Genomic DNA, 21,076 nt, shown 5'->3' with positions numbered 1-21,076 from the left:
AATATCAAAGGACATCTGGAAGAAAATTTAGAAGAGATGTCAGAGGAAGTGCTTTATTTACATAAAGAGCCATAATTACCTGGAAAACACTGCTGTGGGTGGTGATAGAGGCTGATACATCAGGGACATTTAAGAGAGTCTTAGACACATAGATGAAAGGAAAATTGAGGATTGTGGGCTGTGTAAGATAAAGGGTAAGGTTGATTGTGGAGTAGGTTAAAAGGTTGGTACATCATTGTGGGCTGAAGGGTCCATATGGTGCTGCACTGTTCTATGTCCCAAGCGTGAAAATCTTTGACCAACCTGTTTTGAATTCCTGACAGGTTATTTTCCACTCCAAAGAATATGGCTCCAACAATCAGTCCAAGTACAGCTGAAACCATTACCTAATAATAAAAAAAATCAATAAAATAGAATATAATCAATGAAACACTTCCAGATGATCTCCTCAGTTCTCCCTTTTCTTACTCTTCTATGCATTTTTTCTCTGGAAGCTCATGGATTCATTGATGTGCCATGGAGATAGACCTCCTGCTGCCCCTGGGCTTCATCTGGGTAGAGAACCACAAATGATGCTCATTCCACTTTTACTGGAAGCCCACTCCCAGGCAGCTCAAACCGTTCCCAATGGATATTCCACCAGGAGGAACAACTCCAGTGAATTCGCCCTTTAACAGAAAGGGGTGGGGGGGGGGGCAGCAAATGTCAGCAGTAGAATTCCCATTTCCCCCAACCATAACCGTGCAATTTAACTAAACAGAGACTGAAAACTTCCTGGACCCCATGACCTGGTTACCATTACTTAAACCAGATGAGCTGGTACATGGGATAGGAAAGTTTAGAGGGATATGGGCCAAGTGGGAATCTTGCTCAGCATGGCCCTGTTGGGACAAAGGGCCTGTTCTGTGATGCATGACCCAATGAACCATCAGGAGATCCCACTGAAAAGGTGAGGTGTGTGAAAACATTAGTTTCTGAAAATGCATTCACTGAACCTTCATCAGGCCACACAGCAACAGCTTTATAGTACACTGCAGTTCTTCAGCAACTGATACAGCATCATATTTCACTCATTAACATATTAAGATAGTGTTACACACCAGTCTGGGAAACTAAAATTCAAGCAAGAGAGATCATTTGCAGAAGTTAAAGCCTATCAAGCTCAGTTAACATCAGGTGCAAGTGGAATACCAAATTCAAGACAGGTGCATTTATATAGCAGCTTCCACCGAGGACACCTCACCACTCTTTATTATCTATGAAATACACTTTGAAATGCAGTCACAGTGAAGCACAACCAACCAATATGCACGCACAATAAGTCACTCAAAAAAATAACGATATAGCCCCGTGGTCTCCAAATTTGAGGAAGGACATTCTTGCTATTGAGGCAGTTCATGAGGTTAATTCCCGGGATGGCAGGACTGTCACATGTTGAAAGATTGGAGCGACTGGGCTTGTATACACTGGAATTTAGAAGTATGAGGGGGATCTGATTGAAACATATAAGATTATTAAGGGATTGGACACGCTGGAGGCAGGAAACATGTTCCTGATGTTGGGAGAGTCCAGACCCAGAGGCCACAGTTTAAGAATAAGGGATAGGCCATTTAGAACGGAGTTGAGGAAAAACTTCTTCACCCAGAGAGTTGTGGATCTGTGGAATGCTCTGCCTCAGAAGGCAGTGGAGGCCAATTCTCTGGATGCTTTCAAGAAAGAGTTAGACAGAGCTCTTAAAGATAGTAGAGTCAAGGGATATGGGGAGAAAGCAGGAACGGGGTACTGATTGTGGATGATCACAGTGAATGGCAGTGCTGGCTCGAAGAGCCGAATGGCCTACTTCTGCACCTATCATCAACTATTTTAACAGCAGTATACCACTTTGGATACTGTCGGGGGAGGAGGAGTGGAGTGACTGAACAGAGGAGAGTTGCAGTGGTCGGGTCTCTGGCACTGAGTCTGCCTCTGTGACTCAGAAGGGAGAGAAGAGGCAAGCTGTAGTGATAGAGAATTCACTGGTTAGGGGAAAGGGCAGAAGATTCTGTGGGTGAGAATGAGATTCCTGGACGGTATGTTGCCAAAAGGGCAATGCTACCATAGTCATGGGGGACTTCAAAATGCAGGTAGATTGGGAAAATCAGGTTGGTGCTGGATTACAGTTGGGGGAGTTTCTAGAGTGCCTGTAAAATGACTTTTTAGAGCAGCTCGTGGTTGAACACTCTGGGGGATCAGCTATTTTAGACTGGGTGTTGTGCAATGAACCAGAGTTGACTCGAGACCTTAAGGTAAAAGAACCCTTAGTGGCAAGTGATCATAATTTGATCAAATTCACTCTGAAATTTGAAAAGGAGAAGCTAAAGTCAGATGCATCAGTATTACAGTAGAGTAAAGGGAATTACAGAGGCATGAGAGAGGAGTTCACCAGAATTAATTGGAAAAGAACACTGGCAGGGTTGACTGCAGAGCACCAATGGCTGGAATTTCTGGAAGCAATTCGGAAGGCACAGGATAAATACATCCCAAAGAGGAAGTATTCTAAAAGAAAGTCCAAGCCAACATAAAAGCCAAAGAGAAGGCATATAATAGAGCAAAGGGTCAGTGCTGTCTCTATTTCCCGAGGAGACTGAGGTCCTTTAACATCTGCCGGACGATGCTGAGGATGTTCTACGAGGCTGTGGTGGCCAGTGCTATCATGTTTGCTGTTGTGTGCAGGGGCAGCAGGCTGAGGGTAGCAGACACCAACAGAATCAACAAACTCATTTGTAAGGCCAGTGATGTTGTGGGGGTGGAACTGGACTCTCTGACGGTGGTGTCTGAAAAGAGGATGCTGTCCAAGTTGCATGCCATCTTGGACAATGTCTCCCATCCACTCCATAATGTACTGGTTAGGCACAGGAGTACATTCAGCCAGAGACTCACTCCACCGAGATATAACACTGAGCGTCACAGGAAGTCATTCCTACCTGTGGCCATCAAACTCTAGAACTCCTCCCTCGGAGTGTCAGACACCCTGAGCCAATAGGCTGGTCCTGGACTCATTTCCGCTTGGCATGATTAACTTATTTTTATTTAATTATTTATGGTTTGACATTGCTATATTTCTTCACTATTCTTGGTTGGTGCGGCTGTAACGAAACCCAATTTCCCTCGGGATCAATAAAATACGTCTGTCTGTCAGTCAGTCAAATATTAGTAGACTGTCTTAATAACTATCACTTGGTAGCACTCATATAACAGCAATGAAATGTTTTGTGAGGCTGGTCATGCCTAAACTGAACTCCTGCCTCAGCAAGGATCTGACCCACTGCAATTTGCCTTTCACCACAATAGATCAACGGCAGACGCAATCTCAATGGCTCTCCACACGGCTTTAGACCACCTGAACAACACAAACACCTACGTCAAGATGCTGTTCATCAGCTGTAGTTCAGCATTTAACACCATCATTCCCACAATCCTGATTGAGAAGTTGCAGAACCTGGGCCTCTGTTCCTCCCTCTGTAACTGGATCCTCGACTTCCTAACCATAAGATCACAATCTGTGCGGATTGGTGATAACGTATCCTCCTCACTGATGATCAACACTGGCGCACCTCAGGGGTGTGTGCTTAGCCCACTGATCTACATACATATGACTGTGTGGCTAGGCATAGCTCAAATACAATCTACAAATTTGCTGACGATACAACCATTATTGGTAGAATCTTAGGTGGTGACAAGAGGGCGTACAGAAGTGAGATATGCCAACTAGTGGAGTGGTGCCGCAGCAACAACCTGGCACTCAACGTCAGTAAGACGAAAGAGCTGATTGTGGACTTCAGGAAGGGTAAGATGAAGGAGCACATACCAATCCTCATAGAGGGATCAGAAGTGGAGAGAGTAAGCAGTTTCAAGTTCCTGGGTGTCAAGATCTCTGAGGATCTAACCTGGTCCTAACATATCAATGTAGTTATAAAGAAGGCAAGACAGCGGCTATACTTTATTAGGAGTTTGAAGAGTTTTGGCATGTCAACAAATACACTCAAAAACTTCTCTACTTGTACTGTGGAGAGCATTTTGACAGGCTGCATCACTATCTGGTATGGAGGGGCTACTGCACAGGACCGAAAGAAGCTGCAGAGGTTGTAAATCTAGTCAGCTCCATCTCGGGTTCTAGCCTACAAAGTACCCAGGACATCTTTAGGGAGCGGTGTCTCAGAAAGGCAGTGTCCATTATTAAGGACCTCCAGCACCCAGGGCATGCCCTTTTCTCACTGTTACTGTCAGGTAGGAGGTACAGAAGCCTGCAGGCACACACTCAGTAATTCAGGTATAGCTTCTTCCCCTCTGCCATCCGATTTCCAAAATGGACATTGAATCTTCTGACACTACCTCACTTTAAAAAAAACTATATTTCTGTTCTTACTTCTTTTTAATCTATTCAACATACGTAATAGATTTACTTGTTTATTTATTATTAATATCATTTTTATTTATTATTTTTTTTTCTGCTAGATTTTGTATTACATTGAACTGCTGCTAAGTTAACAAATTTCACGTCACATGCTGGTGATAATAAACCTGAGTCTGATTCTGGGAAGTTAGAGGTTTGGGAAGTTTTTAAAAACCAACAAAAGGCAGCTAAAAAAGTCATTAAAGTAAAGATGGATTATGAAAGTAAGCTAGCCAATAATATTAAAGAAGATACCAAAAGTTTCTTTGGATACAAGAATAGATATGAGAGTGGATATTGGATGCTGGAAAATTATGCTGGAGAGGTAGTAATGGGGGCCAGGAAATAACAGACAAACTGAATAAGTATTTTGCATCAGTCTTCACTGTGGAAGACACCAGCAGTATGGACGAGGTTCCAGGCCATGAAGTGTGTGCAGTTACCATAACTAGAGAGAAGGTTCTTGGGAAACTGAAAGGTCTGAAGGTAGATAAGTCACCTGGACCAGATGGTGTACACTCAAGAGTTCTGAAAGAGGTGGCTGAAGAGATTGTGGAGGCATTAGTAATGATCTTTCAAGAATCACTAGATTCTGAAATGGTTCTGGAAGATTGGAAAATTGCAAATGTAACTCCACATTTGAGAGGCAGAAGTAAGGAAACTATAGGCCCGACTTACCTCAGTGGTTGGGAAGGTGTTGGAGATGATTATCAAGGATGAGGTCTCAAGGTAATTGGAAGCACATGATAAAATATGTGTAGTCAGCATGGTTTCCTCAAGGGAAGGTCCTGCTGGACAAACCTGTTGGAATTCTATGAAGAAATAACAAGCAGCACAGACAAAGGAGAATTTGTTGATGTTGTGTGCTTGGATTCTCAGAAAGCCTTTGACAAGGTGCCACACGTGAGGCTGCTTAACAAGCTACAGGCCCACGGTATTACAGGAAAGATTCTAGCATGGATAAAACAGTGGCTAATTGGTAAGAGGCAAAGAGTGGGAATAAAGGGCTGCCAGTGATTAATGGTGTTCCACATCAGTCTATGTTGGGACCAATTATTTTTACAATGTACGTCAATGATTTGAATGGCTTTGTTGCAAAGTTTGCAGCCAATATGAAGATAGGTGGAGAGGTGGGTTGTTTTGAGGAAGTAGAGAGACTACAGAAGAATTTAAAACAGATTAGGAGAATGGGCAAAGAAATGACAGGTGGAAAACGATGTCGGGAAGTGTATGGTCATGCACTTTGGTAAAAGAAATTAAAGGGTTTATTATTTTCTAAATGGAGTGAAAATACAAAAAATGGAAGTGCAAAGGGACTTGGGAGTCCTTGTGCAGGATTCCCTAAAGATTAATTTGCAGGCTGAGACTGTGGTGAGGAAGGCAAATGCGATGATAACATCCATTTCAAGAGGACTGGAATACAAAAGCAAGGAAACTTTATAAAGCTCTGGTGAGCCCTCACTTGGGAGTATTGTGAACAGGGTTGCGCCCCTAATCTTGGAAAAGATGTGCTGAAACTGGACAGCATTCAAAGGAGGGTCATGAAAATTATTTCAGGCTTGAATGGCTTGTCATACGAAGAGCACTTAATGGCTCTGGGCCTGTATTCACTAGAATTCAAAAGAATGAGGGGCGACACTATTGAATGGTGAAAGGCCTTGATAGAGTGGATGTGGATGTGGAGAGGACGTTTCCTATGGTGGGAGAGTCTAAGACCAGTGGACACAGCCTCAGAATAGAGGACTGTCCTTTTGGAATGAAGGTGATGAGGTATTTCTTTAGCCAAAGAGTGGTGAATCTGTGGACTATTTTGCCACAAGCAGCTGTGGAGGCCAAGTCTTTACGTATATTTAAGGCAGAGGTTGATAGATTCTTGATTGGACAAGGCATTAAGGGATACCAGAAGAAGGCAGGAGATTTGGGGCTGAGAGGAAAATTGGATCAACCACGATGAAATGGTAGAGCCGACTCAATGGGCCAAATGGCCTAATTCTGCTGCTGTATCTTATGGTCTTGTAATGTTCAAGACATTTAGAAATATCATTTCTGGGGTAAGAATTGGTAGGACAAAGGTCACCATCTTGCAGCACAGCCACAAGGAAGTAGCTCGCTTGCTCCAGATACAGGCAATACATAATAGACTCAGGTAGTACACTCCTATTAACTCTTGCCAGAACTCACCTGAAAGCCATGTCCTAAGCACCAATTACAGGGAAGTAACTGTCATTCACTCCTCCCTAATGATGCCCATTCTCACCTCCTTCACTTCTCCAAATCCAGCAATGGCAGCACTTTGTGCTCCCGTGTGTCTCTCTCACCAGCAGCCCCCTCCCATTTTCACACCCCTCCTCCATCTGTGTTCTCCAGTTCAAGTAACCTGTTCCCCTCTGTCCCTTTTCTCCCTTCCAGACCTACCCAGTTCTTCTACACTCCACTCCCAGCCCATCTTCACCCTCTTTCAAGTAGGTAGTTCTAAGGTAGGGACATGTTCGGCACAGCTTTGTGGGCCAAAGGGTGCTGTAGGTTTTGCTGTAGGTTTACTGTAGGTGTATTGTGCTGTAGGTTTTCTATGTTTCTAAGAAGGCGATTGAAAATCTGGCTGAGTGATGCCACAACAACCTTGCACTCAGTGTCAGTAAGACCAAGGAGTTGATTACTGACTTCAGGAGGAGGAAATCAGAGCTTCATCAGTCAGTCTTATTTGGAGGATCAGAGGTAGAGAGGGTCAGCAACTTTAAATTCCTCTATCTTATCACTCAGGAGACTGTGCTGGGCCCAGCACACAAGTGCAACTACAAAGAAAGCAACATGGTGCCTCTACTTCCTGAGAAGTTTACAACTAAATCACATGTTGTAAACTTCTATAGACATGTGGTATACTGACTGGCTGTATCACAGCCTGGTTTTCAAACACCAATGCCCTTGGATGGAAAATCCTACAAAAAGTAGTGGATATGGCCCCCACGTAAAGTCAACATATCACACGTAAAGTCTTCCCCACAATGGAGCACGTCTACACAAAGTGTTGTTGCAGGAAAGCAGCATCCATCATCAGGGACCCCCATCAACCAGGCCATGTTCTCTCCTTTCTGCTGCCATCAGGAAGAAGGTACAGGAGCTTCAGGACTCACATCACCAGGTTCAGGAACAGTTAATACCCCTCAGTTATCAGGGTCTTGAACCAAAAGGGATAACTTCACTCAACTTCAATTGCCTCATCACTCTAATGTTCCCACAATCTGTGGTCACTTTCAAAGACTCTTCATCTCATGCTCTTGATATCTATTGTTTGTTTATTTAATTTATTATTATTATTATTATTATTATTATTATTATTATTATTATTATTATTATTATTTCTTTTTTGTATTTAGACAGTTTGTTGTCTTTTGCACACTGGTTGAATGCCCAACTTGGTCTGGTCTTTCATTGATTCTGTTAATGGTTAATATTCTTCTATGGATTTATTGAGTGTGCTGCAAGGGAATGATTCTCAGGGTTGTATATGGTGACATTTATGAACTTTGATAATAAATTCACTTTGAACTTTTCCTTCTCTCCACCCAATCCATCTGCCTCTAACCCACACACTCCTCCCAATGGCTCCCCTCCCTACTGTTTCCATTTGCTCTCCCCACCTCCTTCATCTGATTCTATGCTCTCTGCCTTCCTCCCTCATCAGATTCCATCAACCGCATCCCTTTGTTGACTCCACCTTCACCTCCCTGCTCTCTCTCTCCCCTCCTCCATCTGCCTCATCACCTGTACCCAAATATCACTTTACAATTCTTGCTCTACCCCTTCCCTCCACCTCCATCTTCCAGTCCAAGTGAAGAGTTTCCACCCAAAATATCTGCTGTATTTTGGACCACAGTTGCAGCCTGTGTTCCTCCAGCATTTTGTTTGTTATAACACCATTATGGCAGCCTTTATACAGCACTGGATTTTTATTTGTGTGTCCCTGGTTTTGAATTTCTGAAGTCACAATTAAAACCATGAAGTTTCAACCTTACCTGAGCAACAGAGGCCTGGGGGTTCCTCAAGAGATTTTTGTACGATCGTCTAGCCACCCATTTGATTTGATGAAAGAATGAAGTTGCATAGGTGATCTTTCTCGAAACTGAAGTCGAGTTTGCAATTTCTTCCCGAGCAGCCTTTTTTAATTCAGACATCATCTCCGTGTAGTAGTTGGATTTGGAGAATTCTTCTTCCAAGTTCTCTGCTATGGAAATTTCCTTGCTTAAATCAGATTCATCAAGAGCCTTTTCTATGATGAAGAAAAAAAGAAAATACTTTAGTTGCTCAAATGAAACCCACAGAATTTAAATTTTCTTTCTTTTCAAATCTTTTTATTAATTTAAAAAAAAAACAGAAGAAAAATATTATTACAAGACATTTGAGAGTACATAATAGATTGATTGACATTCAAATATATATTGATCCATACATAGAATCTCTCAAACTCATATTATAATATAAATGATTTAAGAGAAAAAAAAAACCCCAAAAGAAAACAACAACAACTAAATAAAAAAAAACTAACCAACATGGGCAATCGCATAATGTTATATATATACAGTAGTGCCTATGACTCCCAACCTCCATCCACACAATTCAGGATAGTGGCAATAAGGTTCAGGATCAGACCGTTTAATTCATATGAAAATGCTGAATAAATGGTCTCCAAGTTTCCTCAAATTTAACTGAAGAATCAAAAACCACACTTCTAATTTTTTCTAAACTTAAACAGGAAATAGTTTGGGAAAACCACTGAAATACAGTTGGAGGATTAGTTTCTTTCCAATTCAGTAAAATGGATCTTCTAGCCATTAGTGTAATAAATGCAATCATTCGTTGGGATGAAGCGGATAAACACTTATTATCTATCATTGGTAGGCCAAAAATTGCAGTAAAAGGATGTGGTTGGAGATTAATATTTAAAACTCTTGAAATAATATTAAAAATATCTTTCCAATAGTTTTGTAAACAAGGACAAGACCAAAACATATGAGTCAACGAAGCTATATCAGAATGACATCTATCACAGGTTGGATTAACATACGAATAAAATCGAGCAAGTTTATCTTTAGACATGTGAGCTCTATGTACAACCTTAAATTGTATTAGAGCATGTTTAGCACAGATAGAGGATGAGTTTACCAATAATAAAATTTTTTCCCATTGCTCAGCAGATATAGGGCAATGCAGTTCTTCCTGCCATTCCTTCTTAATTTTTTCAGATATATCTGGTTGTAGATTCATAATCATATTATAAATGATAGCAACTAAGCCCTTTTGACAAGGATTAAGAGCTAAAATTCTTTCTGTAATGTCCAATGGACATTCTTTCGAAAAAGACTTTAGTTCATTATATAAAAAATTTCTAACTTGTAGATATCTAAAAAAATGGGTTTTAGATAAATTATATTTATTAGATAACTGTTCGAAGGACATAATGTTATCATCCAAAAACAGATCACGAAAACATGTTATACCTTTTGTTTTCCATAAATAAAAGGCTTGATCTATGGAAGATGGTCGAAAAAAGTAATTAGATGTTATAGGACTTGACAGTATAAACTTATTCAAACCAAAAAATTTACGAAATTGAAACCAGATTCGTAATGTATACTTGACTATAGGATTAGTTATCTGTTTATTCATTTTAAATAACGAAAAGGGAAGTGAAGATCCTAAGATTGAAATCAATGAGAAATCTTGCACAGATTTACATTCCAAATTTACCCATTGTGGGCCAGCAACTGTAGTCAAATCTTGTATCCAAAATATCAAATACCGTATATTAACTGCCCAATAGTAAAATCTTAAATTTGGTAGAGCCAAGCCGCCCTCCTTCTTAGGCTTCTGTAAATATTTTTTAGCTAACCTAGGATTTTTGTTCTGCCACAAATACGAAGATATTTTAGAATCAACTATATCAAAGAAAGATTTAGGAATAAAAATTGGTAATGCTTGAAATAGATATAAAAATTTAGGTAGTATCATCATCTTAATGGCATTAATTCTACCTACCAAAGACAAAGATAGTGGAGACCACCTATTAGCAAGTTGCTTAATTTGATCTATTAAAGGCAAAAAATTAGTTTTAAATAAATCTTTATGTTTTTTAGTAATTTTAATACCTAAATAAGTAAAATAGTCTGTGACAATTCTATATGGTACCCGATTATAAATTGAAGTGTGCATATTTAATGGAAAAAGTTCACTCTTATTAAAATTCAATTTATACCCAGAAAAGTTACTAAATTGAGCAAGCAAAGAAGAAATAGCAGGAATAGATCTTTCAGGATCAGATATATATATAATAACAAATCATCTGCATATAATGATACCTTATACATCGTCTCCCCACGGGTAATACCTAAAATATTGGGTGATTCACGAATAGCTATAGCCAAGGGTTCCAAAGCAATGTCAAATAATAAAGGGCTTAAAGGACAACCTTGCCTTGTACCCCGAAATAACTGAAAAAAAGGGGATCTTTGATTATTAGTGAAAACCGAAGCTAAAGGTTTCTGATATATTAATTTAATCCATGATATAAATTTTGAACTAAAGTTAAAATGTTGCAAAGTATTAAATAAATATGACCATTCGACTCTATCAAATGCTTTTTCGGCATCTAAGGAAATGACACATTCTGGGATTTTAGATGAAGAAGTATAAGCAATATTAATTAATTTTCTAATATTAAAGGATGAATAACGATTTTTAATAAATCCAGTCTGATCCTCAGAAATAATCCGAGGCAATATATTTTCTAATCTAATAGCCAAGATTTTACTAAAAATCTTAAAATCCATATTCAGCAAAGATATAGGCCGATAAGATGCACATTCAGTGGGGTCTTTATCTTTTTTAAGAATTAAGGAAATAGAAGCTTCATAAAAAGATTGTGGTAATTTACCTATACTTAATGCATCTTTAAAAATTTTACAAAGCCAAGGAGAAAGTATAGAAGAAAAGGATTTAAAAAATTCTGCAGAAAAACCATCTGGGCCCGAAGCTTTACCCGAGTTCATTAAGAAAATAGCCTTTTCTATTTCAGACTCCGTAATAGGTGTATCCAAAAATACACTATCCTCAACAGTTACTTTTGGAATATTCAATTTCCTTAAAAATTCACTTATTATAGAAGAGTCTTTAGTACATTCTGATTGATATAAAGAATTATAAAAATCTTGAAAGGCTTTATTTATCTCTTTATGATCAATCGTCAGAGTACCATCTTGTTTACGAATCTTAGTAATTTGTCGCTTATCCGAAACAATTTTCAATTGGTTAGCTAGTAATTTACCAGACTTATCTCCATATGTATAAAATTGAGCTTTCGATTTAATTAACTGACTTTCAATCGAAGAGGTTAATAATAAACTATGCTCCATTTGAAGTTCCACCCTTTCTTTATAAAGTTCTTTACTAGGGGTCAATGCGTAAATCTTATCAATTGCCTTAATTTTATCAACTAATGTTGATATTTTAGAATTAGTTCGTTTCCTAACTCCGGCAGAATATGAAATAATCTGTCCACGAATATATGCCTTAAAAGTATCCCACAGAATTCCACTAGAGATGTCTGCTGTAGAATTTATTGAAAAAAACAAATCAATTTGCTGTTTAATAAAGTTAACAAAGTCAGAGTCCTGCAGTAAAACAGGATTAAACCTCCAACTTTTAGTACTAATATATGAATCCGTCACCTTAATAGATAACTTCAAAGGTGCATGATCAGATATAGCAATAGAGTCATATTTGCAATCCATAACATCTGTAAGTAAATGCTGATCAATGAAAAAGTAATCAATCCTTGAGTAATTATGATGCACATGGGAAAAGTATGAGAACTCTTTATCATTAGGGTGTAGAAAACGCCAGATTTCACAGATAGCTGAATCAATCATAAAAGAATTAATAAGAGAAGCCGATTTGTTCGGAAAAGTTTGAATGGGCTTGGATCTATCCATCAAAGTGTTTAAACAACAATTAAAATCCCCGCCCATTATCAATCTGTATTGATTCAGATTAGGAAAGGATGTAAATAAGCATTTAAAAAATTCAGGACAGTCAGTATTTGGAGCATAAACATTAACTAAAACAACTTTTTGATTAAAAAGCAAACCAGTAATAAGCAAAAATCTACCTTGCGGGTCTGAAATTGTTTCATGATGTATAAAAGCAGTTGATGAGTCTATAAAAATAGAAACACCTCTCACTTTGGCTTGCGAATTTGAGTGATACTGTTGGCCCTTCCAAAACCTAAACAACCGCTGACTATCCACCTTCCTTACATGAGTCTCTTGTACAAAAATAACATTCGCATTCATTCTATGGAATACTTTGAATACTTTTTTCCGTTTGATCGGATGATTTAAACCATTAGTATTCCAAGAAACAAAGTTAATAGTCTTATCCATATTGACAATACATATTACAGTTAACATATAGGTTTGAAAGAAAAGTGAACTCATGAACCCGGAAGGGGGAAGTAAGTTCAAAGGGAAGCCGGAAGTCACAGCACCGCAGCCATTTTTGTAGTTTCATATAAGCCCATGAAGTAAAACTAAGCAAAAAGCAAGCAGAAAAGAAAAAAAAAGAAAAATCTCCCTCCCACCACCCTCAAGACCCCAGGAAAAAAGCCAGAGGCAAGCGAGCGATCTAATACTAAAATTACCCCCTTGTCTCAAGACGGCAACTCAAACGTAACAAAGTTAAAAAAAATACAAACAACCCACATTATAAAAAAAGGGTTGATATAGCAAAAATTAAAATATAAAATTAATGTTATAAATGTATATAAACAAAAGGGTTAAAAAAAATTAAAACAATAAATGAAGGTTTAACACTTTCAAACAGATCAAAACAGTTATGACGCTACAAACACTGGAGTCTGTCGGGAAGAAGAAACGCCATTTTATTTTTTCCAAATCTTAATATTCAAATGCTAAAAATGTAAAAAAAAGAGCGTATATCGATTAAAAAAAAGAAAAAAAAATAACCCTAATGGGTCATCTTCAACACTAATCGATTAATAATATATAAAAATATAAAATCAGAATAAGCCCGGTAGAAAAAAGAGAGCTTTAACCGTATATAAGAAATACATGTGAACCGTATCAAAAAAAAAACCCAAACGTCAATCTATAACAGATCCAAATCTATAGGCTAAATTACATTGATCAGCCCGATCAAATGTCATTGTTCCAGGAAACCTTGAGCATCCGCTGGCGATTTAAACAGCCGAAAAGATCCATCTTGAAGGGTGACTCTCAGGTGTGCTGGAAACAGCAACGCTTGCTTGTAGCCTTTCTGGTGAAAATTCGACATAACCGATCTGAAAGCCAGCCTAGCCCGTAGTACTTCGGGGCTATAGTCCTCCAGAATGCGAAAATTAAAATTTTGATAGGTTATCATACCTTTTTTACGAGCCGCACGAATCAGCCGTTCTTTGATATGAGGATAATGGATCCTGAGAATTATGTGCCGTGGTTTCAGACTTGAATCTGCCCGATATCTGGATACTCTGTGAGCCTGATCGATTATCGGGGGGTTATCCAGGACTTCTTCGCCCAGGACATCCACTAGAAATTTGGAGAAGAAAACGGTCAGATCACCGCTTTCAAATTTTTCCGGGATCCCAATTAACCGAAGATTTTGTCTTCGAGAACGATTTTCCAAATCAGTAATTTTAACTTTATAGCGATCCATCTGTTGGATCGTCGAAGTTTGCTCTTCTTGCATTTTTTCGATTATACGATCCTTCTTACGAGCAGCTTCTTCAAGAACCAAAATGCTTGCTTGTTGTTCTTTTGATTCCCGTGAAAGGGTCAGGAACTTATCTTCGAGTGATCTCAAACGATCGTCATACTGTGAGAATCTTCCAAGTAATTTTTTCTCCAGCTCATCAAATTTAGCTTCTATAAACTTCACAACAACTTCTAAAGTTAACGGTTCTCTCGTCTGTTTCGGTTCTTTTGCTTTAGACATTTCAGCAAGTTGAGAGTAATTCAGATAGTTTTTTAAAAATTCTATATGTTTAGACCCCTTTAAAATAAGTTTAAGGGGTGTTTGTAGGTTAAAAAAACGTAAAAGGTTTGGAGCAAAGCCTAGATGCGGTTTACTCCATGAGCGCCATCTTGAGACCTCGAATTTAAATTTAACTTTGCTTTAAAAAGCATCTATTACTTTGGTAAAGAACAAAATTTTAATTGTACTATTATCCAAATTTGTAATCAGAACTCTTTAAGTAATCACTTGCAGTTACTTTAATTAAAGAACAAGAATTTAAAATGATGGATTTTAATTTGGTTGGATTTATTTGTACTTGGGAAAGACATAATGTAATCATTTTTCACATGTACCTGGACAAGTAAATCCAGAACATATAATAATGCACAAAAGTATTAGTGCAGGTTCAGCTCTCAATGGTGCTAGCTTGTTACCTGTGTGGAACAGCACAGCTTTTTTAAAGATAATGTGTGGTGAGACAAGATAGTGGCAGGGATGGCCTTACCCGTGAAGGACTAGACTGTATCCACTACTTTTTGCAGGATTTTCCATTCAAAGGCATTGGTGTTCTCATACCAGGCCAGTCAATATACTCTCCACCACACATCTACGGAAGTTTGTCAAAGTTTTAGATGTCATGCCGAATCTTCGCAGACTTCCAAGAAAGTAGAGGTGCTGCCGTGCTTCCTTTGTAATTACACTTGGGCTGGGCCCAGGGCAGATCCTCTGAAATGGTAACACCAAGGAATTGTTGCTGACCCTCTCCACCTCTGGGCACTGGCTCATGGACCTCCACTTTCCTCCTCCTGAAGTCAATAATCATCTCCTTGGTCTTGCTGACACTGAGTGCGAGGTTGTTGTTGTGACACCGCTCAGCCAGGTTTTTAATCTCCCTCTTATATGCTGATTCATCAACACCTTTGATTCAGCCTGTGACAGTGGTGTTGTCAGCAAACTTAAATACGTCATTGGAGCTGTCCAGATATTCCAGGGTTGAGTGAAAAACCAATTAAATGGCATCTGCTGTGGAGCTGTTGTGCCAGGAGGCAAACTGGAGCGGATCCAAGTTGCTTCTCAGGTAGGAGTTGATATGCTTCATCACCAGCCTCTCAATGCCTCATCACTGTGGACAATTGTCATTGAGACAGGTTACCATGTCCTCCTTAGGCACTGGTATAATTGAAGCCTGCTTAGAGCAGATGGGTACCACAAACTGCTGAAGTAAGAGGTTAAAGATCTCAGTGAGCAGGTTGGTCGGGTTCCTGACCGGGCTGGATGCTTTCACTGGGTTCACACTCCTGAAGGACCTTCTCACGTCGGCATCAGGGACTGAAGTCACATGATCATTGGGGCTGTGGGAGCTTGTGATGGTTGCTCCATGTTCTGACAGTGAAAACAAGCATCGACGGCATCGAGCTCATCCTGAAGCGAAGCACTGCTGTCACCTATGTCGCCTGGTTTCACTTTGTAAGAGGAGATAGCCCTCAAGCCCTGTCACAGCTGTCAAGCATCCTTCAGTGACTCACGTTTAGTCCAGAATTGCCACTTCATTTGTGATGTGGCTTTTCAGAGATCGTACCTGGACCTCTTGTAACTTACTTGCTTAACAGATTTGAATGCCTCCAACCTCACTCTCAGCAAACTGTGGCTCTTATGGTCAGCTAGGACTTCTCTTTGGGGAAAACTCTGAATGATTTTGTGCGAACACACTCGTCTACAACAGTTGTTTTGTAAAGTCCGTGACCATCATGGTGTATTCATTCAGATGCACAGATGAGTTCCTTGCACACGGCCCAGTCCACTGATCTGAAGCAGCCCTGTAGCCACTCCTCTGCCTCCTGCAACCACTTCTTGTTTGTCCTAGTCCCTGGAGCTTTGCTCTTTACCCTCCACCTGTATGCAGGTAGGAGACGGATAGCCAAGTGATCAGATTTTCCGAAGTGTGGCCCGGGCAGAAAACAGTAGGTATTCCGTATCTTAGTATAACAGTGGTCCTGACGAAGGGTCTCGGCCCGAAACGTCGACAGCGCTTCTCCCTATAGATGCTGCCTGGCCCGCTGTGTTCCACCAGCATTTTGTGTGTGTTGTTGTTTGAATTTCCAGCATCTGCAGATTTCCTCGTGATAACAGTGGTCTCGTGTGTTGGGACCTCTGATGCTACAGGTTATATGCTGATGGTAATTAGGCAAGGATTTCTTCACACAAGCCTGACTGGAATCCCCGACTATGGTTTGAAATGCATCGGGGTGGACGGTTTCTTGTTTGGTGATGGCATTGTGCAGCATCTCAAGTGTCTGACTGCAGTCAGCCGATGGTTTTATTTAAATTGCAGTCAGGATCATGGAGGAGAACTCTTGGTAAATAGAATGATCGGCCTTGGATCGTTAGGTGTTCAAGGTTGTGGGAAGACGAGTTCAACAACAGACGAGCACCACAGGGAGTGTATTATGAAACACACACTTCCACCTGTTGCCTTCGCTGAATCGGCAGTTTAGTTCATCCTGTCCATCACGAAGCTTTCAAGTTTGATTGCTTTATCTAGCATACTCTGAGTAAGCCACCTCTCGGTAAAACGTAGACACAACAATTTCTCATTTCCCTTCGATACAGCAATCTTACCCTCTGGTCCTCAATTTTGTTCTCCAACAACTGCACATTTGCTAACATGGTGCCGGGCAGAGTGGCCTCATCCCCCTCTGCTTCAGCTTGGCTTGAAGTCTCACCACCCCCCACCTCATTTCTGGCCATGGTGATGAACCTTTGTCCACTTAAAATTAAGACTAGTCTCTGAAACCATCTTTCTATTGCCAGTAGTTAAGTTTGACATCTTATGGATGCCAGGAGAAACCTCATCTTAAGCCTCAAGAGGGCAAAGACTGACAACAGAGGAAAAAAAGTCCAGGAACACCTGTCTGAACAATCCCTGCATACGTGGCTGGCATCAAGGGCATTGCTGTAAGGGAAAAACGTGTTGACTGTACCAGTGACACCTCTCTCCCTGGTGCTCTAAACAATCTCTACGAGGCATGGAGCACAACGCCAGCCACGAATGCTACCCCCTTCCCAAGTGAGCAGCCACTGTCTGAAAAAGTAGCAAACGTGAGAAAGACTCTGCAGAGCCAACCCCTGCAAGGCAGCCAGGCCAGACAACAGGCCAGGCCGAGGACTCGGAGTGTGCACAGCAGCTCACTGGCATCTTCAACACTCCACTCACCTAGGCGGCTGTCCCCACATGCCACCGTCATCCCTGTACCAACGAACTCTGCACCTTCAGAACTACATGACAGCTACCCAGTAGCACTGATGCCAATCAGTGCTTTGAAGGCTGATAATGGTACATACCAGACACTCCACAATGGACACTCACCAATATGCTTACTGAAAGAACCACTCTACGACAGATGCCATAGCATCAGTCATTCACCACGCCCTGATGTTCCAAGGAAACAAGTATATTTATGTTAGAATGTTGTTCCTGGATTTCAGCTCGCGATTCAACAGTATTGTCCCACAGACCTCGGTCAACAAACTCCTACTTCTTGGTCTAAACACACCACCGTGCAACTGGGTAACCAACAGGCACAACTGCTCCCCCCTCCCCATCATCCTCAACACAGGTGACCCCAGGGCTGTGCACTGAACCCTTCACTGTACACTCTGCTCACACGTGACTGCACACGAGTAATCACATTGTCAGGTTCGCTGACTGCACACGGTGCTGGGGCTCATCACCAACAACGATGAGCCAGCCTATGGAGAGGTGGCGGTGAACTTGAGGCCTGGCGCTGGGCAAATCACCTCTTCCTAAATGTCAACAAGACAAAGGAGAAGGTCATCACCTTCAGGAGAATGCACATCACTCATTCCTCCTTTAACCCGGCAGCACAGCAGTGGAGACTGCGAGCAGTTTCAAGCTCTTGGGAGTGCGCATCACACACAGCCTCTCAGAACACAGTCAAGTAAGCTCACCAACACCTCCACTTTCTGAGGAGGCTGGACTTTGCACATCCATACTCACGTTACTCCACAGGCGTGCAGTACAGAGCATCCTAACAGGCTGCATCACTGCGCCGACAGGAAAGCCCAACAATGGGCAGTCAAAACTGTCCAATGCATCACCTGCACCAGCCTACCCGGACTCAAGGACGTATATACAGAAAGGTGCTGGAAAAGGGCCAGTGACATCATGAAGGATCCCACCCACCCTGCTCATGGGCCGTTTGTTCCATCAGGGAGGAGGCTACGCAGCATCCGCACCAGGACTACCAGACTCAAAAGCAGTTACTTTCCCCAAGCAGTAAAACTGATCCACACCCCCACCAACTAACTCCACCACTACTTCATTATTTCCCATCAGTCACCTTCTATACAGCCTAGCAGCACTTTAATGACATTCAATAAGCTACCTTATGCAATTACAGTGTTTTTTTAGTACTATTATTGTGTTCTTCATCTTTTCTGTTTTTTGGTGCTGCATCGGATCTGGAGGAATAATTATTTTGTTCTCTTTACACTCGTGTACTGGAAATGACATTAAACAATCCTGAATGCCAGGTGGGTCGAGTTCTGGCCTCTGCAGACTCAGTCTGTTTTGTATGAACACCAAAGTACAAAGCGAATTTATTATCAGAGTACGTACATGTCACCATGTATAACCTGAAGGTGCGGTGGCATGCAAATTTCTGGGCACCCCTGGTCAAAATTTGTTACTGTGAATAGTTAAGTGAGTAGAAGACGAACTGATCTCCAAAAGTCATAAAGTTGAAGATAAAACATTCTTTTCAACATTTTAAGCAAGATTAGTGTATTATTTTTGTTTTGTCCAATTTCAGAGTGGGAAAAAGGAAAGGAAAACCATGCAAAAGTTTGGGCACCCCAAGAGATTTGAGCTCTCAGATAACTCTTACCAAGGTCTCAGACCTTATTTGGCTTATTAGGGCTATGGCTTGTTCACAGTCATCGTTAGGAAAGGCCAGGTGATGCAAATTTCAAAGCTTTATCAATCCCTGTCCCAACAATCAACAGCCATGGGCTCCTCTAAGCAGCTGCCTAGCACTCTGAAAATTAAAATAAATGATACCCACAAAGCAGGAGTGCCAGCTGGTGGCACAGCGGCAACAGCGCTGGACTTCAGACCGACGGCTCCCGAGTTCGAATCCAGCCGGCTCCCTTGCACACTTTCCATCCGTGCTGGGTTGAGCATCGAGCTAGCAACCCGGCCTCGTAAAAACAAGAAAGCCTGATTAAAAAAACCGCCGTCACGACGGCGTCCCGATGACTCTACTCAGAGTTAAGGGCTTTCTTCTTCTTCTTCACAAAGCAGGAGAAGGCTATAAGAAGATAGCAAAATGTTTTCAGGTAGCTGTTTCCTCAGTTCATAATGTAATTAAGAAATGATGGTTAACAGGAATGGCGGAAGTCAAGCTGAGTTCTGGAAGACCAAGAAAACTTTCCGAGAGAACTGCTCGTAGGATTGCTAGAAAGATCAAATCAAAACCCCCATTTGACTGCAAAATACCTTCAGGAAGATTTAGCAGACTCTAGAGTGGTGGTGCACTGTTCTACTGTGCAGTGTATGTATGGCATCCGTTAGTCTCGCGAGACCATGGATCTGCGCCTGGAAAGTCTTCACCAGGGTGCAGTCCTGGACAAGGTTGTATGGAAGACCGGCAGTTGCCCATGCAGCAAGTCTCCCTCTCCACGCCACCGATGTTGTCCAAGGGAAGGGCAAGGGCCAATACAGCTTGGCACCAGTGTTGTCACAGGAGTTGCCAGGACTGCCTTAGGGACTCCAGCTCCGGATTTGTCCTCAGGGTTTACACCCGAAGCCTTTCCCATGAGTGGGTATGGCCACAAGGCAGTGGAGGTTTGAAATCAGTTGAAACCCAGGCTGATGAGCTCCATCTACTTGAACTGTGCAGTAACACCTGCACAAATATGACCTTCGTGGAAGAGTCATCAGAAGAAAACCTTTCCTGCGTCCTCACCACAAAATTCAGTGTCAGAAGTTTGCAAAACAACATCTAAATAAGCCTGGTGCATTTTGGAAACAAGTCCTGTGGACTGATGAAGTTAAAATCAAACTTTTTGGCCGCAATGAGTAAAGGTATGTTTGGAGAAAAAAGGGTGCAGAATTTCATGAAAAGAATACCTCTCCAACAGTTAAGCATGGGGGTGGATCGATCATGCTTTGGGCTTGTGTTGCAGCCAGTGGCACGGGGAACATTTCACTGGTAGAGTGAAGAATGAATTCAATTAAATACCAGCAAATTCTGGAAGCAAACATCACACTGTCTGTAGAAAAGCTGAAGATGAAAAGAGGATGATGATCTTCTACAACAGGATAATGATCTTAAACACACCTCAAAATCCACAATGGACTATCTCAAGAGGCACAAGCTGAAGGTTTTGCAATGGCCATCACAGTCCCCCAACCTAAACATCATCGAAAATCCATGGATAGACCTCAAAAGAGCAGTGCATGCAAGATGGCCCAAGAATCTGACAGAACTAGAAGCCTTTTGCAAGGAAGAATGAGCGAAAATCCCCCAAACAAGAATTGAAAAACTCTTAGCTGGCTACAGAAAGCGTTTACAAGCTGTGATACTTGCCAAAGGG

At 41.2% G+C, this 21,076-nt stretch overlaps 1 protein-coding gene across 1 annotated transcript in view; it reads right to left on the bottom strand.

The window, feature by feature from the left end:
- Positions 1 to 21,076, bottom strand: part of abcg2a (ATP-binding cassette, sub-family G (WHITE), member 2a) — a 97,941-nt gene that overhangs the window by 16,885 nt on the left and 59,980 nt on the right. Inside the window, exons 9-10 of the mRNA XM_073042387.1 lie at positions 8,446 to 8,699; positions 304 to 386 (exon numbers count right to left, since the gene is read on the bottom strand). Of these exons, the coding sequence (XP_072898488.1) occupies positions 304 to 386; positions 8,446 to 8,699 (337 nt within the window). The remainder of the gene's footprint in view (positions 1 to 303; positions 387 to 8,445; positions 8,700 to 21,076) is intronic.

This window comes from Hemitrygon akajei, chromosome 4 (assembly GCF_048418815.1).
Source record: "Hemitrygon akajei chromosome 4, sHemAka1.3, whole genome shotgun sequence".
NCBI classification, from domain to species: domain Eukaryota; kingdom Metazoa; phylum Chordata; class Chondrichthyes; order Myliobatiformes; family Dasyatidae; genus Hemitrygon; species Hemitrygon akajei.
This window is presented reverse-complemented; position numbering and strand designations above follow the sequence as displayed.